Source organism: Macrobrachium nipponense, chromosome 19, assembly GCF_015104395.2.
Source record: "Macrobrachium nipponense isolate FS-2020 chromosome 19, ASM1510439v2, whole genome shotgun sequence".
Taxonomy (NCBI): Eukaryota; Metazoa; Arthropoda; class Malacostraca; order Decapoda; family Palaemonidae; genus Macrobrachium; species Macrobrachium nipponense.
Window position 1 is genome coordinate 31,510,810 of NC_061088.1, and position 27,191 is coordinate 31,538,000.

General features: G+C 40.6%; 1 protein-coding gene across 4 annotated transcripts in view; it reads left to right on the forward strand.

Annotated features, from left to right (window-relative positions):
- LOC135215587 (protein yippee-like 2) overlaps window positions 1-27,191 on the forward strand; it is a 166,196-nt gene that overhangs the window by 91,632 nt on the left and 47,373 nt on the right. For 3 of the 4 annotated variants that reach the window (XM_064250467.1, XM_064250457.1, XM_064250476.1), the window contains exon 2: window positions 1,769-1,815. The exons of the other annotated variant lie outside the window; for it this stretch is intronic. In XM_064250467.1, coding sequence (XP_064106537.1) covers window positions 1,785-1,815 — 31 coding nt within the window. In that variant the 5' untranslated portion in view covers window positions 1,769-1,784. The remainder of the gene's footprint in view (window positions 1-1,768; window positions 1,816-27,191) is intronic. 4 annotated transcript variants of the gene reach the window in all.

Here is a 27,191-nt window from a genome sequence, read left to right on the forward strand (position 1 = left end):
CCTAATATTCGCCTTGAAGCTTTACTCCCGAATAATGGACAAAATCTGTTACACACACACACACACACACACACATTTATAGATAGATAGATAGGTAGAATATGGAATACAATACCCAAGGGAAAAAAGGGCATAACAGAACGGAAGGAAAGAACAAGGGATAATGATGCATAAACCACCACCACCTCCTCCTCCTCCTCCTCCTCCTCCTCCTCCTCTATACAACATTTGGCGTTGTGGGAGGGAGCGTTGCGTTGGATCTGTTGTTAGAAGAGTCTAGGAAGTGAATCGACTAGAGAGGAGGATAAACAGGAAAACAACACGCAATGAGAAAATTAGGCTCCTTGGTTGTCCTTGGCTTTGTGGTGATACATTTTGGATGGCAGAAGTAGCGATGCTATTAGCATATGGCTTTGTTGCGATATTATTAGTATTAGCAGTAGTTAATGGCTCTGTGTTATTATTATTATTATTATTATTATTATTATTATTATTATTATGTTATTATGTGGTGTTGGTGGAGGTAAGTAGAAGAGACTGGAAATGTCTTAGTATCATTATTATTATTATTAATATTATTATATGGTGTTGTTGAAGGTAAGTACAAGATTCTGGAAATGGCTGTTTATGTATATATTATTATTATTATTATTATTATTATTATTATTATTATTATTATTATTTATTGTGTTGATGGAGATAAGTAGAAGAGTCTGCAAGCAGCCCGATCCTTCAAGGACAGATCGCGTATGAACTGAGAGAGAATACTCGCTCGCAAGAGTATATTACGAGATATAAAGTGGGAAGGAGCCATTTGCCGTTATATTGCCCTCTCATGAGAGCCCTTTTTTCTCTCTCTTCCTTCTCTCTCTCGCAAGAGATCAGGCAAAGAGGCTTCTCTCAATGACGACTCCCTCCCGTGTTGAGGGAAGAATCAGACAATTTGTTAGGTATTCTGGTGCAATGTATATATATATAGTATTTGTGTCATTGAAAGATACTGCAAAGAAGTCGGTATCAGAATCAGATGTATTATCCAGTAAAATGAAGTATCAATCAGATGTTATATTTCAGTAAAAGCCAGTATCAGAAGCTGATTTTATATTTCGGTAGAACTCGGTACCAGAATCAGATGTATATTAGAACTGTAATATTCACCGTAGAATATATAGTACGGTATTATAGCAAATGCATTCCGTGAATTTTTGCTTTCTCTAAAAGTTTGTCTATATAAGCAATGTTGTACAAGATAATAGCAATCATCAAATTCGGTACATGAATATAGCCACGTTGGTCTTTTATGTCATCATATCTTGTACTGGGTTTGTATTTGTTTTAATTGCCTTATCTCCAGAGTCTGTTTTTTTCCGTTTTATTGATGACCGTTCAGATTGATAACAGGAAATATGTGTTTATTTTCCTTCTACACTCACAGTTATTTACTAGAGAGAGAGAGAGAGAGAGAGAGAGAGAGAGAGAGAGAGAGAGAGAGAGAGAGAGAGATCAGTTGAATCACGCCAAAGCATTTTCTGCACCCCGTTTACCCATTTCCAGAATAAGAGACAACTCCTCGTCAAATACGAATCATCCTCCCATAAATATGAGCTATTTCCATGTGAAATCCGTCCTCTGATTAGATTAACATTCTCCGTAATATCTTCCAGTTTGAATCCCAGTGTTTGTTACGTTCGTTTGTGTAGGTGTTGTCACGTCATGGAGGAGGCGGCGAATTTCATGTATTAATGTGACTTTTCTCTCTTTGTTCCAGGTTTGTGTCCGAGCGAATGGATGAGGAGCTCTCCTGGGTATCCAATGGTAAGCTTGAGAGCAGGAGAGAGAAAGAGATGGTGACTTTTTGTCTTTTATTTCTCTTTGGTCGTAAATCGTTGTTATGATTAGCAAATCTGTAGTAATTATATAAGTACATATACACACACATATATATATATATATATGTATATATATTTACATATATTATATAATATATATACATATTTAAGAAATAATCAAACAGACTAAACATTCTGACTGGTTTAGTCTATAGATTTTCAAGACATTAAAAACTAAAGACGAAACCAGTCAGGCTTGATTCCCTGTGTCCCTTTATTTGTTTGTTGATATAATTCATCAAATGCAATTCTCTCTCTCTCTCTCTCTCTCTCTCTCTCTCTCTCTCTCTCTCTCTCTCTCTCTCACACACACACACATATATATATATATATATATATATATATATATATATACATGTATATATATATATATATATATATATATATATATATATATATATATATATATATATAGATATATATATATCATATATTTCCCTGCGGTACTTTGCACATGTACATCAAGTGTTCCAATGGTTTCAAGTGTTTTACTTATATATGATTGTGTCGGAGTTCTATATTAAATCTCTCTCTCTCTCTCTCTCTCTCTCTCTCTCTCTCGTTTCATCAAATAAGATTTTTCTGTGAAAAAGATGCCAATGATAGTTAATAACAGTGATTGTGATCGTGGTTATAAGCTGTTGAGAATTTTAATTCAAATCTCTCTCTCTCTCTCTCTCTCTCTCTCTCTCTCTCTCTCTCTCTCTCTCTCTCTCTCTACCAGACTAATCTCCTTAAGAGAAAGAAGGGGGTTGGGTACCACCTCCCCTTCCCCAGCGCTGCGTCATAAGATGAAGTATGGGATTGTGGAAAGAGAGAAGGGGGGGGGGGTAGGGGTAAGTGGTGGAGAGACGGGGGAGGGAGCAAGTGGCGAGAGAGAGAGGGTTGGAGTTGCAGAGAGAACGTTGCTGGTTTGGAGGTCATGGAGATAGAGCAAGAGAGAAAGATGATCCATCTCTCTTCCTCTTCCGTATGACGTCCTGCCCATAACATTTTCTTTTCCTGACCGTTAGGTGCTCTGTTGGTTCGGTTAGGAATTTCTACTGGCTGCTCTATGAGCAAGAGCCCGTGCTGGCAGAAAGCCAGCTCAGTCAAAAACAACAACAGACCAGGACGAAGTAGATGAGAGTAACAGTGACACACTTTTTGTACTAATCCAATAGTGCCTGTGGTATGTGAGTATGTATATATATATATATATATATATATATATATATCGATTTTTGCTGTAGGTTCCAGTCCCTACCACACCCACCATCGACACGCTCTGGATATGGCATTTGTGACGTCAGGCAAACGTCACACGTCTGTTACGTCATTGTCGTGGGCCAAGAGTTGGGTCGAGGGAGGGAGCGAGGGGAATGGGACATTTTTTTTTTTTTTTTTTTTTTTACCCTCTTGGTTTTCAACCATTCCTATACGATTTTTTTCCCATGAGGATTTTTCTCCAGACTATCATGGATTTTTCGAATGAAGTTGGCAACTGATACTTTCTCTTCTTCTTCTTCTCCTCCTCCTCCTCCTCCTTCTTCTTCTTCTTCTTCTTCTTCTTCTTAATGTAACTCCTTCAAAGAATGTATTTCCTTGCTGGGTACCTTCGCTGATTTAAAAAGAAAATATTGCAAAAATTATATGAACGTGATCTTCTGACGGTGTTTTGTTTCATCTTTGATTGTTATTTTTGATTTGGGTCTTTGAGAACTGGGTTGCTGTTGTCCTATCTGTTGCCTTTCGCTTCTGATCATATTTGAGATATTTTGCCCAGTTTGCCAAACGAAGAATATCACGCATATGTGTAAATGCAAAGGCTAGAACACTAGTACCTCTCAAAACAGTACAGCCACGGAACTTGCAATAGCTGTTGTAGTCCTTGCTTCTATACTTAGTAAGAGTGAAAGTTTGTGAGGCAATTATTTGAAAAGGATCTTATGTACAATAGTCCATATATTTATATATCTAAAAATATATATATATATATATATATATATATATATATATGTATGTATATATATATATATATATATATATATATACATACAACTGAATCACGAAAAGTTAGGAACGTGATAAATCCATAAATAAAGATATATGCCACGAAGGAAAAATAAACGAAGGAGTAACTGCGAGACCTTTAGACGTTTCCACGTCCTTTACTAAGCAGAACTGACATACATGGGACAAAAGACAAAACAAGAAGATTCGTATGACTGACAGATAGGGATTATAAAGAGATTAGTACCTAGAATCCGACACACCTGGAAGAAGAGTAACCTATAATATTATATATATATATAATATATATATATATATATATATATATATATATATATATATGCATAGTGTCGTGCGGGAGAGTTACATTTTGTTTTACCAGTTCATATTTGCTGTAGTACGTCTATAAACAATTGTGAAATTAGTAGTAGTTAAATCACGCGTGCGACGTTGAAAGCGAAATGATTTGCAGACTCGCATGTTAGCTCCGCCGTCAGATTGACTGCGGGATTGACCGATGTGATTGAAAGCCAGCAGCCAGCCAGGACTGCGTGTAGCGGGGCACGCTTGCTCGTGTGATTGAATTTGCAGGAGGAAGAGTTGATAGAAGTCAGGGATCCGTCAAGAAATCCACGATCTGTGTGTGTGTGTGCGTGTATGTCATAATATTTTCCCCAGCATGTTCCTCGTCCTGGTGTGTCCTTCGTTAGCTCCTACGTGTGGTTTCAGGACGTGATTTTCCTCCACACTTTTCCCTTACGTCTTTGTTATATTTCACTTTTTTCTCTCCTTTTTTTTTTTTTATCCATTACTTGATCAACTTCTCTCATTCCTTTTCATACTCTTCTGATTTGTTGTTCGCCTTCCCATTCATGCTTATTTTTTTTCTTGTTTTAGTTCTCTTATTTCGTTCCGAGTATTTCCTTACATTTCTTTTATTCGACTTGCTCTTTTTCCTTAAAATTTTTCTTTAACTCCTTTCTCCTTCCATGTCCTTCCCTCCTAGCACCTCTCTCTCTCTCTCTCTCTCTCTCTCTCTCTCTCTCTCTCAACTGTTTTTCCTCCTGAGTGACTGACATTGTTGAAGGGGGCGAGGAGCACCTCCACATTTAAAGGTCACGGTGAAGTGGGACTCGTGGGGTGTGGAACATTCCTCTTTGGGAGGGGGGAAGGGGGGGGGAGTATCGGGATTCCTCTGCTAAAAAAAAATTCTAAAAAAAATAATTTCCTTAAAAACGGTAATACTAACAGATGAAATTATTGATTTTTGTCCTTAATGATAGGGTGATTTTAAATGAGTTCAGGACATATATTGGAATTTTAAATGAATTTAGGACATATATTGGAATGCAGAATAATAGTATTATTCTCGACTATAAATCAGTATTATTGTTATATTATTGAAATTGCGTGTTCCGTGAATCAATCACGAGTATTTAAAAAAAAAAAAAAAAAAAATCAAAAAAAAAAAATTCTCTCTCTCTCTCTCTCTCTCTCTCTCTCTCTCTCTCTCTCTCTCTCTCTCTCTCTCTCTCTCTCTCTTATCATGATGTACAATGATTATAGTGACATTGATTTCTAGGGACCCCCCTTCCTCGGTAATTATGATAACACTGCAGACTTTTGGGTCTCTCTCTCTCTCTCTCTCTCTCTCTCTCTCTCTCTCTCTCTCTCTCTCTCTCACACACACACACACACACACACACACACACTTTATATTAGGATGTTTAATGGTATTAAGTGATTCAGTTATTTTGAAATTCTCCCGTGAACTTAGTGAAGGTCAAAAATTTCATACCTGATACTCTGAACAATTTTAATTAAAAGTTTGAAAGTCATTGAGAAAGAAAATGTGTATCTTTTTTGGTATTTTCAAGTTTGCAGTAATTTAAACAGACCTTATCTGAGTCATTTTTTTTTTATCCGAGATCAATGTGAAATAAGTTCACTAAAAGCATCGGTAGTTTATAAGAAATAAAATGTTGAAGCTTTATTCGTGTATTGACGTAAGGAGAAATGCTTCTTGGTTTCAGTCACGAGACGTTTTGGGTTGAATTAAAAGGAAACTAAATTTATTTATTCATTTATTCCTTTTAAATTCAAAGTTGCACATTGTCATGTAGATCATTATTTTCTTGACATTTGCCTTCCAAAGTGGAACCTCATTTAATGGTATTCCTGTCGCAGCTAAACATCATCATACATTTTCATCGAGCAATAGTATTCACTTCATTTTTGGCCGCAAGTCTGAGCTGTAATTCATTTTGGTTCTGAATTGCCTCTGCTGCAGTGAGAGTGAAGTCAAAACGACGGCGGCGGAGGAGGAGGAGGAGGATGAGGGAGTTGCATGATGTTTTAAATAGCATCATTGATCGAAGGCCCCAGCCAGTCAGTCAGTCAGTCAATCCAAATGACTCGAAAGTCTCTTGTTTCGCTCTAATACTACGCCTGCCTCGGAAAGAGAGCTTCCAGACCCCGTCCTCTTCCCTCCTGGAAACTAGGAATGTCACCTGTTAACCGGAAACCTTAATAATTGTCGTAAGATTTGGCTTTTTCATATGGAAGCTGACTTTCTGATCATTTTCTATAATAATTTATTTTATTTTATTTTCAATTTTAATGTAAATTGATGCACTCATTAGGCCACCGCGTCCACATTCAGTCTGCGAAAGTCTGTAATAAATCAGTTGCAAGTTTCAGAAGGCCTTTCTTGCTTCCGTTTTCCTTGACTTTGCAACATAACATCATTCAGGTCTGTGGCTTCATTTGGAATGAAGCCTCTACTCCACCAGCTTCCTCTTTGTGCTTAGGATGACACAAGGATAAATATGATAGCCCTACGAAAGGGCTTTTGTCGCCGTCACGTTTCAGATCCTGTGACTTCACTTCTTGTAAGAAGCTGCTGGTCTGTTGCTTTGAATGAAATTCTTCCTCTCGCTGCTGGATTTGAATTTCTCTTAAATCAGCGGGTTTCCCTTTGCTCTGGAACAGCCTTTCTTTCAAGGGTCACCTTTCCATTGGCTCTCACGTAAGAAAGGTGTTGGTGTTTGTATACGATTGTGTAAGAATTATGGAGGAGGAGACTTGTCCAGAAGTATTGATGGATTCGTTCTTCTTGGATAAGAACAGGCTTGCTTTGTAAATAGTGATGGTAAATGGGGAACACTGTCGAATATCCTGAGTAATTGTAAATCCACTTTGTGATGGGAGTTTATTGGGCTACATAAGTTACAGGTAGGAGGTTCTCGTGTTGAAACCACACATTCGAAATCATCTTCATTTGTACAGATAAGAGCACTGTGCAGTTGATATTGATAATAATAGTACTATCAGTGCTTGGAATGAATATTAATAATTCAACGAAACGGTTACATCTGCTAAAATAGTGACTGTGCAATAGAATTAAGTCTTTTAGCCTTGTGTGTGTCTCTCTCTTTGACTTTGAAGCCAAAAGGCGATGGAGAAAAGCACTCGTTGTCTGTAAGCTTTGCTTTAAGGTCTAGAGCAGCGATTGTGTGCTTGTCCGTGAAGTATCTGCTTTATTTTATCCTTGATACGGACCCCAAGGTGGATTTAAAGAAGATATCTTGCAAGGTGCAGCTCGGAGCTTTTTTTTTTTTTTTTTTCCACTGTATTTCCTTCTAATTATTTTGATTCTGGAATTACATGTTTACATGTAACATTTTATGTTTTGCTTCGTGACGTTATTGGGGGAGGGGGGGGGAGGGCAGGTTATGCTGACTTATTTCCTCGTTTATCTTGCATTCGTTTTAAGAGAGAGACCTTACCTTACCTTACATCTTGTTCGGGTTGCCCCAGGTCCCTCAGTGTGAGGCACCTCTAATGTCTACCAGAGAGTTGCTAGTACATCTTCCGGTATATTTTGCATCTTCCAATCTTGGATGGTCTGGGATGCAGTTTAGATATTTGTCGAGCTTATTCTTAAACACATCTACGCTCACTCCTGATATATTCCTCAGATGAGCTGGCAACGCATTGAATAGACGCTGCATTATCGATGCTGGTGCGTAGTGGATTAATGTCCTGTGTTGCTTCCTTATTTTTCCTGGTATATTTTTGGGCACTATTAATCTACCTCTGCTTGCTCTTTCTGATATTTTTAGTTCCATGATATTTTCTGCTATCCTTCTATCTGTTTCCATGCCTGAATTATCATGTAGCGTTCTCTTCTCCTTTCCAGACTATATAATTTTAAGAATTGTAGTCTTTCCCAGTAGTCCTAGGTCCTTAACTTCTTCTATTCTAGCTGTAAAGGACCTTTGGTACACTCTCCATTTGTGGCAATATCCTTTTGATAGTGTGGGTACCATATCATATTGCAATATTCAAGTGGACTACGAACATATGTTTTTATAAAGCATAATCATGTGTTCAGCTTTTCTTGTTTTGAAGTGCCGTAACAACATTCCCATTTTTGCTTTACATTTTGCCAACAGAGTTGCTATTTGATCATTGCATAACATGTTCCTATTCATCATCACACCAAGGTCTTTAACTGCTTCCTTATTTGTGATGGTCTCATTATTAGGTCCCTATATGCATATAGCTTTCTTTCTCTGTCTCCATAATTATTGATTCAAATTTATCAGAGTTAAATACCATCCTATTTACCTCTGCCCAATCATATACTTTGTTAAGGTCTCTTTGTAGAGCGTTCCTATCTTCATCACAAGTAATTTCTCTACTTATTCTTGTGTCATCTGCGAACTACTCACTGACCGAATCCTTAACATTATTGTCTAGTCTTCAATCATAATAACAAACAGTATTGCAGCTAACACCGTACCTTGCGGCACACCGGATATTACCTTGGCTTCATCCGATTTCTCGTCGTTTGCAATAACTATCTGTTTTCTGTTGTGTAAAAATTCTTTTAACCATCTTCCTACTTTATCCACGATATTGTGTTTTCTAATTTTCTTCGCTAATATATTATGGTCTACTTTATCAAAAGCTTTTGCAAAGTCTAAATAAACCACATCTGTTTCATTTCCGCTTTTCATATTTTTGAATATGTTTTCACGGTGGACTAACAGTTGGGTTTGTGTACTTTTTTCCGGGTACGAAACCATGTTGTCCTTTATTAAACAAATTATTTTTTATTAAATGTTTCATAACTATCTGTTTTCTGTTGTGTAAAAATTCTTTTAACCACTTTTCCTACTTTATCCACGATATGTGGTTTTCTAATTTTCTTCGCTAATATATTATGGTCTACTTTATCAAAAGCTTTTGCAAAGTCTAAATAAACCACATCTGTTTCATTTCCGCTTTTCATATTTTTGAATATGTTTTCACGGTGGACTAACAGTTGGGTTTGTGTACTTTTTCCGGGTACGAAACCATGTTGTCCTTTATTAAACAAATTATTTTTTATTAAATGTTTCATAATAGTTTTTCTTCATTACCTTTCATACACTTTCATTATATGTGATGTTAGACTCACAAGCCTATAATTAACTTGCCTCTAGTCTTGATCCACTTTTGAAAGTAGGGGGTAATATACGCTAATTTGTGCTCTTCATATATCTTGCCTGTATCTACACTTTGTCTTAATAATATTGCAAGTGGCTTTGCGATAGAATGAACTACTTTCTTTAACAAAATAGCAGAATTCATCAGGCCCTGCAGCAGCTCCATTTTTAATTTCATTAATAGCCTGCACAATATCAGCTTCATTAATATCTATGTCAGCTAAACTATTCACTATTTTCATCCCTTACTTCTATATCATTATCTTCATTATCTATTCTAGGGTGAATTCTCTCTTATATCGTTCTGCCAGTATGTTGCAAATTTCCTTTTTTTCATTCGTTAATCTCCCTTCAATTCTCAGAGGGCCTATTTCTATTCTTCTTTTATTCATCTTCTTCGCATATGAGTATAATAGTTTGGGGTTTTGCTTGATATTTAATAGGGTTTTTTCTTCCAAGTCCCGTTTTTCATTTTCTTTTGATTGTATAATCTTTTTTTTCTGCATTTTCTATCTTACTTTTTAGTTCTATACTTTCCATGCATTTTTTTCTTTTGCAAGACCTTTTTTCCACTTTCTGATTTTCTGGAACAAGATTCTTCTGTCTCTTGGTTATGCATGAATGATGTTTACTTTTCTTCTTCGGTATATATTTTTCCACTATTATCTCCAATATTTTTATATAATATCTCCGTATTTACCCTTATGTCATCACTTACGAAAATGTTATCCCAATCTTTGTTTAATTCTTCATTAATTTCTGACCATTTTATATTTTTACTGTAGAAGTTGTATTTTCCATATCCTTCCCACTTTTTCATTTCTTGCTTATCTCTATTTTCACTTGCTTTGGAATGAACTGTTAATTCTATGACATTATGGTCTGAAAATACTCGCATTATAAACTAATTATTTCTTTAACATAATTCATCTCGTTCACAAATACTAGGTCTAAAGTATTTTTCCTTTCTTGTTGGCAGGTGATTTATTTGTTGAATGTTGTATTCTAGTAGCATATCTAATAGCTTTTCAAATTGCCTCTTATCTTCTGCACTACTATTTCTCTCTTTTTTATATGTATAAGTACAACCACAATCTCCTATTCGTTCTTTCCATTCTACGAAAGGAAAGTTGAAGTCACCAGATAGGAGAATAGTCCAGTCCTTGTGATTTCTACATATATCATCCAATTTTTCAATTATTAAGTCAAACTCTTTAGTATTAGGAGGTCTATATATTATATGTTCATCAATTTTTCAGATTCAAATTCTACCGCTATTAGTTCACATTCTGAGTTACTATATTTCTCATATATTTTTCCTTGTTTTTTTGTCTTTCCCATATATTGCGGTTCCCCTTGATTCCTATTTTTTCTATCTGATCTATAAGTTTGGAACCCTTTTATTTGATCATCATTCCCAGTCTCTTGGGAATACCAGGTTTCACTTATATTCATTATATCTATTTTCTTTTCATTTTGGGTTAGTTCTTCTAAGTACTCTATTTTTCTTTTGAGTTACTCGTAACTAAACCCTGCGCATTCATCACTATGATGGTTTGCGTGTTTTCTCCTTCATTATACTGATAGTAATAAGGATTTTCCCATGTCTCTTTCCTGTTCTGGTAGTTGTTCTTTTTTCATTTCCAGAAATTCTGACATTAAAAAATCCAACTTTTCCATAATATTTGATCTTCCTTCATCATAATTATTCATTTTGTGTCTGAATCTGCAATTTTCTCCGTTTCTGCAATATCCTCTTGCATAATAAATACAGTTATTATCTCTTGAGTAGAATTTCGGAGCTGATGCTTTGAAATTCTTTGCTGACAACCTCTGCATATCTCATTGGTGGTTTGCTTTTCTCTTTTACCTGATATTCTTGATTTCTCTCTTTATTTGTTTCTTTCTTATTTTGGATTTATTACTTGGTTGGTTATTTATTTGATTATGGATTCATGGCTACAGGGTGCATATATTTGCATTTTTTTGTCGAACTTACATCCTTTTCCTTCTTTAGGTTTTTACATATTTTTGGATGCAGAGAGGAGAGAGAGAGAGAGAGAGAGAGAGAGAGAGAGAGAGAGAGAGAGAGAGAGAGAGAGAATGTCATCCATGAACATTTTTCCTAATCCAGAAGAATAGTTAGGTTTGGGAATGAGGCCACGAGTTCCATTAGGCCAGACAAAAGCCATGAATAATTTATCAGCTGGTCAATCTCTCTCTCTCTCTCTCTCTCTCTCTCTCTCTCTCTCTCTCTCTCTCTCTCTTTCTAAGGCAACGACAAGGAGAATTTGAATTTTTTAACATGTATCTCTCTCTCTCATCCACGGACTATTTAGATTAATTATATCCCATTATTTGCGTTCATTAGGTTCCCGTAGCCTTTGGAGGTTAATGAATTGTGAGAGCTGTGCATATCTACCGAAATGACAAATCCTGAAGGAGCCAAGTCATGTCTGGATGAGATTTCTTCTCTTGGTGTCTGCGATTTGGAGAAAAAATATAATCGCTGGATTATAATAGTATGAAAACTTTTGTTGAGTGTTTGTTCTCCTTATTGATGCCTTTGTTCATAAATTGCTTAGATTTTTTTTTTACATGCAGACGAATTACCCTGTATATTTAATTTTTTATTACCCTGTTTATGTATATATTTGTCGCCTCCGTCAGCTGAATGGGAGGAGTTGTCTGTTTGTTAGCAGAATGCCGCATAAAGTTATATCTCTACTTTTTACGAAAATTTGACCCAAGGTTGACCTTGTGCCTGAAAACAAATGACTACGTTCTGGATTTCCTTCCTTTAGTCCATCTGTCTATTCGCTCTCGACCCAGGAAGATTGGACGCGTCTTGTTATTCTGGTTCCAAATGAATAATATATTCGCTTTTTTTTTTAACACTGATAATGAAATAGACGGTAAGAATGGCATCCGCGCCCATGTCACCTAACATGCATATCTAAATAGGATCTATACATTTGTCTATATCTTACAGTGTCCATTTTACATCTGCCAGAATTCCTCTAAATTCTTTTGGGTGTTATTGTTAGTTTAGATGTTATCTCCGTTGAATTTCTCTTATTCAGATGCCGGCTGAATACGTCATTTCGTTCCATAGGCCTCCTCTGAGCCAGGGATTGGAAATGAACAAGGGTTAGGTGTGCCCGGTATGTTGCCTCTCTCTCTCTCTCTCTCTCTCTCTCTCTCTCTCTCTCTCTCTCTCTCTCTCTCTCTCTCTCTCTCTCTCTACTGTAATGCAACTGCAACTTCTGCCGAGTTTGACCGTAATTGTCGTTTCAAAGTATCACAGTTTCAACTTTCATTAACCTAGAAGTATAGGTGCAGTAGGCTACGTTACAGAGGCATTCATTCACCCCTAAGTAATACAAAATTAATGCGCCAGCCTAGGTGGGCAGTATATTGTATATATAATACAAATGGTCTCAGCGAATATGGGGTCTTATATGGCAGTGTTTTTAGAATGAAAAATTCTCTCTCTCTCTCTCTCTCTCTCTCTCTCGTCATACGCCGTCTAAAAATCCTTTTAGACCACAGTCTTCAAAAGAGTAAAGCTATCAACTTTGACATTCATTTGAAAGTTGTAGTGGTGGTGTTGTGTTGTGTTTGTTGTCGTTTGTCGAATTTTTATTTATTTTTTCTTATCTCTTATTTATTGTGAGATAAACTAGGTTTCTTCTTTGATCATGTAGCATTCAATGTGAAGTAGATTTTTATTTTATGTTCATTTCCTTATTATTCATCGTTGTGATTTTCATTTGTTCACTTGCCGATTTGTCTGAGGTGGATGGCTTGAGAACATGTCTTTTGAATATCATGGTGTCCGGATCAGCTGGTTAGTTTATTTTGCAATTTTATTGACATAATATAGGTTTTCCTAATAGATAACGGGTTTACCCTGTTTTTATTTGTATGGGATTTTTGTTCTGGACATCATATGTAATTATACCGTGACCACCGGAAGTGCCCCCTGGAGACAGTTTTGAGCGGCTTATCCGTTGATTGAAAGGCACGCGGAGCTGTTTGAAATATTGGCAACAGCACCAAAATAAGATGCCATGTTGAGAGAAAATCTGATTCCGTTACTTGTTGCAAAAAAAGAAAGAAAAAAAAAACTATCAATCGTGGGCCTATGTAATTGACTTCGAATCTGCGTAACGGAAAAGATAACATTTGATATCTGTAAGAGGAGAAATGGTTTTAGCTCTTTGTTGTTGTTATGAATTTGGCAGATAAGCGGAGATGAAACGCGCGTGAGAGGACCCACACAGCCCCTCCAGAGAGGTCCTGTCATTTTGGAGATTCCATAGCAGGTGTTTTTCAAGAATGCTACTCTCGTCAGAGTCCATTTCTAAATAGCTTCAGATATCATGATGTCAGCGCATTTTCTTTGAAGAGCCCGTGCTATTTGGAGCGCTCAATTGGTTTGCTGCATTATCTGTTCAAAAATGAACCGGTTTTGTAAAGGTTTTACCAAAATTGACTCCTCAGGCTATTTCGATCATCTTTGCAAGAGACGTTTGAGATGAAAATAATTATATATCTCGGGTGATGAAATACATGAAGGATCACACAAAAATCTTTTCCAGTCAAGACTCTCTCTCTCTCTCTGTCGTTTGATAATGATTACCGAATAGTCGTTCCTCGATACCATTTGGTTGTTTCCTTCGTTGATATGATATACTCATATTTCTTATTCATTTGATCACCAGAAATTACATTAAGTTTGAGTTTAGCAATAAGTTATACTATGTTAAATATTTTAGATTGTCATATTATTTATGGTTCTTGTTTTATACTCTTGAATTGTGTATGTTCGTTACAGTTCATTCTTAGATTTGTTGATATTGTGAATGTTGTTTAAAATGGATAATGGTGATGATTTGATTTGAACCATGTCGTTATTTATGATGGTAGTTGTGCTTTTGTAGATTGTCACGTTGTTAGAGAGGATGACCGTCGTTCGTAATGATTTTTCGTTGAGGTTGATGATGTTGAAGATGATGAGGCTCCTGTCCTTTTTGTTTTTGATGTTGGTGACGTTTGTCATTCAGGGCGTAAGAAATGCACTACGGGTCATACAGGACGTGAGCAGAAGGGAGGCTTTTGGGAGGGGGTTGGGTTGGATACCCTGTTGGCGGAGAGGGGGTGTGGTAATGGGTTGGTTGTAGGGAAACTGGGACGTTCGTGGGACCTCCCCCTCATCTCCCCCCCCCCCCACCCCAGCCCTTTTTGGACTCTGCCACCCACATCTTCCTCCTGACTCCCGTGCTACTGTCTCTTTCCCAAGTTGCCTTTGAAACAGGTTTTTTCATTAAAGTAAAGGTCATGAAATCCGTTGACTGGTCATGTTGTAAGTGTAAATGTAATAAAGGTCACGAAGGCAAGTAAAAAATTATGATTTTATGTCCATTTTTCTTATATCTATGACTAAAGTCATTTAATTATACACACACACACACATATATATATGTATATATTGCATTATTACACTTTGACATTTCTCTTTATGGCAATATATAACTGAATAATGTGATGGTCTTTCGAGTCTGTTATCTGACATTGATTGTGAATTTTGACAATGTCTTTGGTAGGAGCCAAGGGGAGACCTATAAGAGAAAAGCGAAGGTTAGGGGGAGGGAAGGGTAGAGGAGGCCTTGGCAAAATGATGTTTAGGGGAGTGCCCCAATTCCTCCCCCTCCCCCTTGGAGGGGCAGGGGTGGACCACTGCAAACCGCCACCATACTGCCCCCTTGCCCATCCTCTCCTCCCTTAACCCTCCCCTTCCATCCAGATCAATACAGGCCAGTGTCGCTCTTCTGGCCTTCCCCTTCCCTCCCCCTCCCTCTCTCATCCTTTCTCCCTTCTCCCTTTCTCCCTTTTCATGCCCCTTCCACCTTCCAAAACGCATGAACCTCATGCCTCATTATTTTCCTTCACGCTTGTGATCCAGCGTATTATTATATTTATAATTATAAATATATCAGCTTTTAACGTCGCCATTTTCGTCCTGATATTTTCCCGACTGTCATCTGTTTATCTTCAAATCGTGAGGATGCTCGATTGGTATAAGGAAACTCTTTTCACCCATGCGTGAGTGACCTTGGTCTACTTTTCAAGGTCACGCCTATTCTATGAGGAGTGCTAAGATTTCTGTATCGTATGAATGTTTTATTATATAGATTTTTGACAATTTTCTTCTGTGATGTAGACATTGAATTGTTGTTATGTTAAGTATCAAGTTGAGAAATAGGGAAGCAGCAAATTTTCTACACTTTCTTAAAATCTTATGACCAATGACTGTCTGCAATGATGAGCTGGGCACATTAGCAAGGCTTTAATTTCACATTAGTGCAGAGGCAAAAATATCCAGTGAATTGTGGGCATAGAATCTTGCTGGTTTTATTTATAGTTCAGAGAGTTTTAGGTGGGCATAGATGGGAAGAAAAAAGTCCGATGGCATTCACTGTCATTACCGTATACAGTAAAGATCATTTACAGTGATCAGCAAAATAACAGGTTCTCATTTCTGTTATCATTGCAGTTAATAATTGTACACCTGCATTTGTTGATATTTTTCATTTCTAAGTATTACTATGATTACGAGTTTTTGTTCAGAAAACTATAGTAATAATATCTTTTCTTTCTAATACATATGTTTGTGTGTGATTAAAGTTTTTTTTTACCTTTTTTGGACGACAAACTAAATATAAACAATGAAAAAGAATTAGGTTGATCGGAAGTTTGAGACTATATGTTTTAAGGTCTGCAATTTTTCCTTTGGAATAAAATTTAGATTGAAAAATTTTGAATCTTTTCAATATTATTCAACTCTTCTACATAGAACAGCTAAAAATAAAGTATTAGCATTTGCGAAAATGTTGAGAATGGGCAGGCTACAACAGTGCAAAATGATACCATAAAATAATTTACGAAAGTTCCGTATGTGGGTAGATTAGTAATCAAAGGGAAATGGTAGGTGGAGATGGATGGGACATATCCTTCACACTACTATACTGTGTGTGTGATGTCGTGTGGGGTATTGGTCCTTTGTATTGTCCTATGTGCGATGTCATGGGTTCTTGGTCCTTTGCGCTGTCCTATGTGTGATATCATGTTGGGTCTTGGTCCTTCGCGCTGCCCTATGTGCGATATCATGTTGGGTCTTGGTCCTTTGCGTTGTCCTATGTGCAATATCATGTAGGGTCTTGGTCCTTCACTCTGTCCTATGTGCAATATCATGTTGGGTCTTGGTCCTTCGTGCTGCCCTATGTGCGATATCATGTTGGGTCTTGGTCCTTTGCGTTGCCCTATGTGCGATATCATGTAGGGTCTTGGTCCTTTGCGTTGTCCTATGTGCGATATCATGTGCGGTCATGGTACTTTGAGTTGTTCCTATGTGCGATATATGTAGGGTCTTGGTCCTTCGCGCTGCCCTATGTACAATATCATGTTTGGGTCTTGGTCTTTGCGTCTGTGCCTAGCCCTATGTGCGATATATCTGAGCGGTCTATTGGTCTTCGCGCTGGCCATGTATGAAAATAATCATGTTGGTCTTGGTCCTTTGCGTTGTCCTATGTGCGATATCATGTTGGGTCTTTGGGTCTTCGCGCCGGCCCTATGTGCAATATCATGTTGGGCTTCTTGGGTCTTTGCCGTTTCCCTATGGTGCGATAATTATTGTCCATTCCTTGGGTCCTCGGCGCTGCTATGTGCAATATCATGTTGGGTCTTGGTCCTTTGCGTGTCCTATGTGCGATATCATGTTGGGTCTTGGTCCTTTGTGTTGTCTATGTGCGATATCAGTGGGTTGGTCCTTTGCGTTGGTCCTATGCCGATTACATGTTGGGTTCTTGGTCCTTAGTGCCTGCGATATCGATGTTGTCATGTTGGGTCTTGGGCCTTTGCGTTGTCCATATGTGCGGATACACATGTTGGGTCTTGTCCTTCGTCTGTCCATGTCCGATATCATGTGGGTCTTGGTCCTTTGGCGTTGTTCCTATGTGCGATATCATGTTGGGTCTTGTCCTTCGGCTGTCTTATGTGCGATATCAGTTGGGTCTTGGTCCTTTGTTGTTGTCCTATGTGCGATATCATGTTGAGGTCTTGGTCCTTCGTGCTGTCCTATGTGCGATCTCATGTTGGTCTTGGTCCTTAGTGATGTCCTATGCTGCGATATTCATGTTGGTGTCTTGGTCCTTTGCGTTGTTGTCTATGGGCCCTATCATGTTGAGGTCTTGGCCCTTCGTGCGTCCTATGTGCAATATCATGTTGGGTCTGGTACTTTAGCGTTGTCCTATAGTGCGATATCATGTTGGGGTATTGTTGGTCCCTTTGTGTTGCCTGGTGGGACCTTGGTTTATTGTGCCCGAATATACCATGTGGTCGTTTGGTCCTTTGCGCGTCCCTATGTGCAATACCAGGTTTGGCGTCCTTGGTCCTTAGGGTTGGCTTTTGTTCCTATGTCGATTATCATGGGTTGGGTCATTGTTCCTGGCCGTTGGGTTGGTACTATTGTGCGATATCATGTTGGGTATTGGTCCTTTCGTTGCCTGTCCTATTGGTTGGAGATATCATATTGGGTCTGGGTCCTTTTGGTTGTCCTATGTGGCGATCATGTTGGGTCTTGGTCCTTCGTGCTGTCCTATGTGCGATATCATGTTGGGTCTTGGTCCTTCGTGCTGTCCTATGTGCGATATCATGTTGGGTCTTGGTCCTTTGCGTTGTCCTATGTGCCATATCATGTTGGGTCTTGGCCCTTCGTGCTGTCCTATGTGCAATATCATGTTGGGTCTTGGTCCTTTGCGTTGTCCTATGTGCGATATCATGTTGGGTCTTGGTCCTTTGTGTTGTCCTATGTGCGATATCATGTTGGGTCTTGGTCCTTCGTGCTGTCCTATGTGCGATATCATGTTGGGTCTTGGTCCTTTGCGTTGTCCTATATGCGATATCATGTTGGGTCTTGGTTAATCGTTTGCTTGTCCTTATGTCCGATTATTCATTGCTGTCCTTTATGTCCGATTAATCATTGTATTGTTATTGGTCCTTCGGTTGCTGTCCTATGCAATATCATGTTGGGTTCTTGGGTCCCTTTGCGTTTGTCCCTATTGTGCCCTAGAGTAACTGTTTGGTCTTGGCCCTTCGTGCTGTCCTATGTGCAATAATCATTTTGGGTCCTTGGTCCCTTTTTTTGTTGCCTTTGTATTATGCGCATATCATGTTGGGTCCAGGTCCTTTGGGTTTTGGTCCTATGTGCTATATCATGTTGGGTTCTTGGTCCTTCCGTGATGTCCATGGGCGATAGTCATGTTGGGTCTTGGGTCCTTTGCGTTAGGGTCCTATATTGCGGATATCCATGTTGGGTCTTTGGTTAATCGTGCTGTCCTATGTCCAGATAATATGTTGGGTCGGTTGGTCCTTTTTGCGTTGTCCCATATGGCGATATCATGTTGGGTCTTGGTCTTTCGTGCTTGTCTAATGGGGGTTTTGGGGCCGAATAATTCCCATGTTGGGTTCTTGGTCCTTCGTGCTTGTCCTATGGTGTCGATATCAGTTGAGGGTCCTTGGCCATCCTTTGGCGTGTGATCCTATTATGCGATAATCCATGTTGGGTCTTGGTAACCTGTCGTGCTGTCCATATGGTTGCGATATTTCATGTTGGGTCTTGGTCCTCTCCGTTTGGCTTGTCCTTATAGTGCCAATATCAAGTGGGTTCTTTGGCCTTTCCTTTGTGCTTTGTCCTATGTTGCAAGAAATCATGTTGGGTCTTGGGTCCTTTGCGTTTGTCCTATGTTGCCGATATCATGTTAGGGTCTTGGTCCTTTCCAGCTGTTTCCTGATTGTGCGATATCATGTTCTCTTTGGGTCCTTCCACGCTGTTCCTGATGTGCGGATAATCATGTTTGGGTCTTGGTCCTTTCACGCGTTTCCTATATGCGATATCATGTTTGGGTCTTTGGTTAAATCCTTTGTCGTTGTCCTTATTGTGGCGATATTTCATGTTGGTCTTGGTCCTTCGTGCTGTCCCCCCCCCCATATGTGCAATATCATGTTGGGTCTTCGGTTCCTTTGCGTTGTCCTCAATGTGCGATATCATGTTGGGTCTTCTTGGCCCTTTCGTGCTTGTCCTAATGTGCGATAGCGAATGTTGGGTCTTGGTCCCTTTCACCGCTGGCCTATGTGCGATATCATGTTGGGTCCTTGGTCCTTCACGCTGTCCTATGGGTGGCAATATCATGTTGGGTCTTGGTCCCTTTGCGCTGTGCCTAACTGTGCGATATGCATGTTGAGGGCTTCCTTCGGTGCCTGTGCGTATGTGCGATATCATGGTTTCTGTCGCTTGGCGTTGTGCCTATGTGGCGAATATCATGTTGGTTCTTGGCCCTTCCGTTTGCATGTCCTAATGTGCGAATAATCATGTTGGGTGGTCCTTTGTGTTGGGTCCTTTTATGTTCTGCGATATCATGGTTGGTTTTGTCCTTTGTGTTTGGGTCTATGTGCGATATGTTGGGTCTTGGTCCTTCGCGCTGTCCTATGTGCGATATCATGTAGGGTCTTGGTCCTTCACTCTGTCCTATGTGCAATATCATGTTGGGTCTTGGTCCTTTGTGTTGTCCTATGTGCGATATCATGTTGCATCTTGGTCCTTCACGCTGTCCTATGTGTGATATCATGTAGGGTCTTGGTCCTTTGCGTTGTCCTATGTGCGATATCATGTTGGGTCTTGGTCCTTTGCGCTGTCCTATGTGCAATATCATGTTGGGTCTTGGTCCTTCATTCTGTCCTATGTGCAATATCATGTTGGGTCTTGGTCCTTCGTGCTGTCCTATGTGTGATATCATGTTGGGTCTTGGTCCTTTGCGTTGTCCTATATGCGATACCATGTTGGGTCTTGGTCCTTTGCGCTGTCCTATGTGCGATATCATGTTGGGTCTTGGTCCTTTGCGTTGTCCTATGTGCAATATCATGTTGGGTCTTGGTCCTTCACGCTGTCCTATGTGCAATATCATGTTGGGTCTTGGTCCTTTGCGTTTTCCTATGTGCGATATCATGTTGGGTCTTGGTCCTTCACTCTGTCCTATGTGCAATATCATGTTGGGTCTTGGTCCTTCACGCTGTCCTATGTGCGATATCATGTTGGGTCTTGGTCCTTTGCGTTGTCCAATGTGCGATATCATGTAGGGTCTTGGTCCTTCACGCTGCCCTATGTGCGATATCATGTTGGGTCTTGGTCCTTTGCGTTGTCCTATGTGCAATATCATGTTGGGTCTTGGTCCTTCACGCTGTCCTATGTGCGATATCATGTTGGGTCTTGGTCCTTCGTGCTGTCCTATGTGCAATATCATGTTGGGTCTTGGTCCTTCACGCTGTCCTATGTGCGATATCATGTTGGGTCTTGGTCCTTCACGCTGTCCTATGTGCGATATCATGTAGGGTATTGGTCCTTTGCGTTGTCCTATGTGCGATATCATGTTGGGTCTTGGTCCTTTGCGTTGTCCTATGTGCGATATCATGTAGGGTCTTGGTCCTTCACGCTGCCCTATGTGCGATATCATGTTGGGTCTTGGTCCTTTGCGTTGTCCTATGTGCGATATCATGTTGGGTCTTGGTCCTTCGTGCTGTCCTATGTGCAATATCATGTTGGGTCTTGGTCCTTCACGCTGTCCTATGTGCGATATCATGTTGGGTCTTGGTCCTTCACGCTGTCCTATGTGCGATATCATGTAGGGTCTTGGTCCTTTGCGTTGTCCTATGTGCAATATCATGTTGGGTCTTGGTCCTTTGCGTTGTCCTATGTGCAATATCATGTTGGGTCTTGGTCCTTCACGCTGTCCTATGTGCGATACATGTTGGGTCTTGGTCCTTCGTGCTGTCCTATGTGCAATATCATGTTGGGTCTTGGTCCTTCACGCTGCCCTATGTGCGATATCATGTTGGGTCTTGGTCCTTCACGCTTCCCTATGTGCGATATCATGTTAGGTCTTAGTCCTTCACACAGTCCTATGTGCAATATCATGTTGGGTCTTGGTCCTTCACGCTGTCCTATGTGCGATATCATGTTGGGTCTTGGTCCTTCGCGCTGCCGTATGTGTGATATCATGTTGGGTCTTGGTCCTTCACACTGTCCTATGTGCGATATCATGTTGGGTCTTGGTCCTTCACTCTGTCCTATGTGCAATATCATGTTGGGTCTTGGTCCTTCACGCTGTCCTATGTGCGATATCATGTTGGGTCTTGGTCCTTCACGCTGCCCTATGTGCGATATCATGTTGGGTCTTGGTCCTTCACGCTGCCCTATGTGTGATATCATGTTGGGTCTTGGTCCTTCACACTTTCCTATGTGCGATATCATGTAGGGTCTTGGTCCTTCACTCTGTCCTATGTGCAATATCATGTTGGGTCTTGGTCCTTCACGCTGTCCTATGTGCGATATCAAGTTGGTTCTTGGTCCTTTGCTTTCTCCTATGTGCGATATCATGTTGGGTCTTGGTCCTTCACGCTGCCCTATGTGCGATATCATGTTGGGTCTTGGTCATTCACACTTTCCTCTATGCGATATCATGTAGGGTCTTGGTCCTTCACTCTGTCCTATGTGCAATATCATGTTGGGTCTTGGTCCTTCACGCTGTCCTATGTTGATTCATCATGTTGGGTATTGGGTCCTATTCACGCTGTCCTATGTGCGATATCATGTTGGGTCTTTGTCCTTCACGCTGTCCTATGTGCGATATCATGTTGGGTCTTGGTCTTTCACGCTGTCCTATGTGCGATATCATGTAGGGTCTTGGTCCTTCACGCTGTCCTATGTGCGATATCATGTTGGGTCTTGGTCCTTCACGCTGTCCTATGTGCGATATCATGTTGGGTCTTGGTCCTTCGCTCTGTCCTATGTGCGATATAATGTTGGGTCTTGGTCCTCCACGCTGCCCGTGAAGTCCTATGTGCGATATCATGTTGGGTCTTGGTCCTTCGCACTGTCCTATGTGCGATATAATGTTGGGTTTTGGTCCTTCACGCTGCCCGTGAAGTCCTATGTGCGATATCATGTTGGGTCTTGGTCCTTCACGCTGTCCTATGTGCAATATCATGTTGGGTCTTGGTCCTTTATGCTGCCCTATGTGCAATATGTTGCATCTTGGTCCTTCACACTGTCTTATGTGCGATATAATGTTGGGTCTTGGTCCTTCACGCGGTCCTATGTGCGATATCATGTTGGGTCTTGGTCCTTCGCGCTGCCCTATGTGCGATATCATGTTGGGTCTTGGTCCTTCACGCTGCCCTATGTGCGATATCATGTTGCATCTTGGTCCTTCACACTGTCCTATGTGCGATATAATGTTGGGTCTTGGTCCTTCACGCTGCCCTATGTGCGATATCATGTTGGGTCTTGGTCCTTCACGCGGTCCTATGTGCGATATCATATTGGGTCTTGGTCCTTCACGCTGCCCTATGCGCGATATCATGTTGGGTCTTGGTCCTTCATGCTGCCCTATGTGCGATATAATGTTGGGTCTTGGTCCTTCACGCTGCCCTATGTGCGATATCATGTTGGGTCTTGGTCCTTCATGCTGCCCTATGTGCGATATCATGTTGGGTCTTGGTCCTTTATGCTGCCCTATATGCGATATCATATTGGGTCATGGTCCTTCACGCTGCCCTATGTGCGATATCATGTTGCATATTGGTCCTTCACACTGTCCTATGTGCGATATCATGTTGGGTCTTGGTCTTTTACGCTGCTATTGTCAGATTCATTGTTGGGTCGTGTCCTTTCACGCTGTCTTATGTACCATGTTGGGTCTTGGTCCTTTGGCTGCCCTATGTGCGATATCATGTTGGGTCTTGGTCTTTCGCGCTGCCCTATATGCGATATCATGTTGGGTCTTGGTCCTTCACGCTGCCCTATGTGCGATATCATGTTGGGTCTTGGTCCTTCGCGCTGCCCTATGTGCGATATCATGTTGGGTCTTGGTCCTTCGTGCTGCCCTATGTGCGATATCATGTTGGGTCTTGGACCTTTATGCTGCCCTATATGCGATATCATGTTGGGTCTTGGTCCTTCACGCTGCCCTATGTGCGATATCATGTTGCATCTTGGTCCTTCACGCTGTCCTATGTGCGATATGTTGGGTTTTGGTCCTTCACACTGTCCTATGTGCGATATCATGTTGGGTCTTGTCCTTCACGCTGTCCTATGTGCGATATGTTGGGTCTTGGTCCTTCACACTGTCCTATGTTTCGATTTCATGTTGGGTCTTGGTCCTTCACGCTGTCCTATGTGCGATATGTTGGGTCTTGGTCCTTCACACTGTCCTATGTGCGATATCATGTTGGGTCTTGGTCCTTCACGCTGTCCTATGTGCGATATGTTTGGTCTTGGTCCTTCACGCTGTCCTATGTGCGATATCATGTTGGGTCTTGGTCCTTCGCGCTGCCCTATGTGCGTTATCATGTTGGGTCTTGGTCCTTTATGCTGCCCTATATGCGATATCATGTTGGGTCTTGGTCCTTCTCTTGGTCCTTCACACTGTCTTATGTGCGATATAATGTTGGGTCTTGGTCCTTCGCGCTGCCCTATGTGTGATATCATGTTGGGTCTTGGTCCTTCGCGCTGCCCTATGTGCGATATCATGTTGGGTCTTGGTCCTTCGCGCTGTCTTATGTGCGATATCATGTTGGGTCTTGGTCCTTTATGCTGCCCTATATGCGATATCATATTGGGTCATGGTCCTTCACACTGCCCTATGTGCGATATCATGTTGGGTCTTGGTCCTTCATACTGTCCTATGTGCGATATCATGTTGGGTCTTGGTCCTTTACGCTGCCCTATGTGCGATATCATGTTGGGTCTTGGTCCTTCACGCTGTCCTATGTGCAATATCATGTTGGGTCTTGGTCCTTTGCGCTGCCCTATGTGCGATATCATGTTGGGTCTTGGTCTTTCGCGCTGCCCTATATGCGATATCATGTTGGGTCTTGGTCCTTCGCGCTGCCCTATGTGCGATATCATGTTGGGTCTTGGTCCTTCGCGTTGCCCTATGTGCGATATCATGTTGGGTCTTGGTCCTTCGTGACCTTGTGCGGTACATTTGGGTCTTGGTCCTTTGCGCTGCCCTATGTGCGATATAATGTTTGGGTCTTGGTCTTTGCGCTGCCCTATATGCGATATCATTGGGTCTTGGTCCTTCGCGCTGCCCTATGTGCGATATCATGTTGGGTCTTGGTCCTTCGCGTTGCCCTATGTGCGATATCATGTTGGGTCTTGGTCCTTCGCGCTGACCTATGTGCGATATCATGTTGGGTCTTGGACCTTTATGCTGCCCTATATGCGATATCATGTTGGGTCTTGGTCCTTCACGCTGCCCTATGTGCGATATCATGTTGCATCTTGGTCCTTCACGCTTTCCTATGTGTGATATGTTGGGTCTTGGTCCTTCACACTGTCCTATGTGCGATATCATGTTGGGTCTTGTCCTTCACGCTGTCCTATGTGCGATATGTTGGGTCTTGGTCCTTCAAACTGTTCTATGTGCGATTTCATGTTGGGTCTTGGTCCTTCACGCTGTCCTATGTGCGATATGTTGGGTCTTGGTCCTTCACACTGTCCTATGTGCGATATCATGTTGGGTGTTGGTCCTTCACGCTGTCCTATGTGCGATATGTTTGGTCTTGGTCCTTCACGCTGTCCTATGTGCGATATCATGTTGGGTCTTGGTCCTTCGTGCTGCCCTATGTGCGATATCAAGTTGGGTCTTGGTCCTTTATGCTGCCCTATATGCGATATCATGTTGGGTCTTGGTCCTTCTCTTGGTCCTTCACACTGTCTTATGTGCGATATAATGTTGGGTCTTGGTCCTTCGCGCTGCCCTATGTGCGATATCATGTTGGGTCTTGGTCCTTCGCGCTGCCCTATGTGCGATATCATGTTGGGTCTTGGTCCTTCGCGCTGTCCTATGTGCGATATCATGTTGGGTCTTGGTCCTTTGCATTGTCCTATGTGCGATATCATGTTGGGTCTTGGTCCTTCACTCTGTCCTATGTGCAATATCATGTTGGGTCTTGGTCCTTCACTCTGTCCTATGTGCGATATCATGTTGGGTCTTGGTCCTTCGTGCTGTCCTATGTGCGATATCATGTTGGGTCTTGGTCCTTTGCGTTGTCCTATGTGCGATATCATGTTGGGTCTTGGTCCTTCACTCTGTCCTATGTGCAATATCATGTTGGGTCTTGGTCCTTCGTGCTGTCCTATGTGCGATATCATGTAGGGTCTTGGTCCTTCACTCTGTCCTATGTGCAATATCATGTTGGGTCTTGGCCCTTCGCGTTGTCTTATGTCCGATATCATGTTGTGTCTTGGTCCTTCACGCTGTCCTATGTGCGATATCATGTAGGGTCTTGGTCCTTCACTCTGTCATATGTGCAATATCATGTTGGGTCTTGGTCCTTTGCGTTGTCTTATGTGCGATATCATGTTGGGTCTTGGATATATATATATATATAATATATATATATATATATATATATATATATAAGATATATATATATACTCTATATATATATATATATATATTTAATACTATATATAATCGAGAGATGAGAGAGGAGAGAAGAGAGGAAGAAGAGAAGAGAGAGAAGAGAGAGAGAGAGAGACTGGCGTCTGCTAAGAGTTTCGATACTTTTCCTCTGATAAGCGGTATTATTTTATCTGTCGCTATGCCGAACTGCTCTCTCTCTCTCTCTCTCTCTCTCTCTCTCTCTCTCTCTCTCTCTCTCTCCGTAAGATATCGTTGTATGTATGCATACATACTGTGTATGAATAATTATCACATCACCGTGATTCATATAGATCATTCGAGTTACAAATGTCCTTTAATTAATATCTAATTCGCTCTACCTTGGAAATGATATATTTTCATATACGTATGTACCGAAGGGGAATTTTAGTTGATAATAATTTCGTCCCATGAGGGGACGAATTATTATCAACTAAAAATTCCCCTTCGGTACATATATGAATATATATCTTTTCCGAGGTAGAGCGAATTAGATATTAAAGGACATTTGTAGCTCGAATGATCGATACTGTATGTGAATTCTCATATTTTATAAATTAGTGATTAAACATATATATATATATATATATATATATATATATATATATATATATATATATATATATAGAGAGAGAGAGAGAGAGAGAGAGAGAGAGAGAGAGAGAGAGAGAGAGAGAGGGGGGGGGGGGTTATTTACCATGTCTCTATACAAAGCCTTGAGTCTTCGGATAAAATCCAGTCCTGTTATTGTAGTATCAATGATGACATTTGCTTCGTGTTTACAAATGATTTCACACAATTCAGTGACCTTAAAGCGGTTGGCGGCCTCCTGGGTGTGGGTGTGTTCCCTCCTTTTGCTGCTGAGGTCAAAGGTCGTACAAGTGATTAAGTAATGACAGTAATTTTAGTTGATATTAGTATTCTCATCATCATCATCATCATCATCTTGGGCATGAACTGCTGCTAAGTTTAATAAGTAAGTGTTGTTTATTACTCTCCTGAAGTGTTCTCAAAGAAGGTATATTACCTAAGTACCACTGGCTGTGGATAAGAAAAAAAAAATACTGACCGGTTTGTACCAGTTTCGTCCTCGTAGCACCTCGGGAAGATATGAAAGTTTTGTAACTGCCTGGTAGGTGGAATCTACCCTTCGATATTGATTTTTCGGAATATTTTCCTTGTCATTAAGTGTGGGTACCTCTTCTTTTCTGCACGCAAATCTTCTCAGGTTAATTGCGGTCATTGCT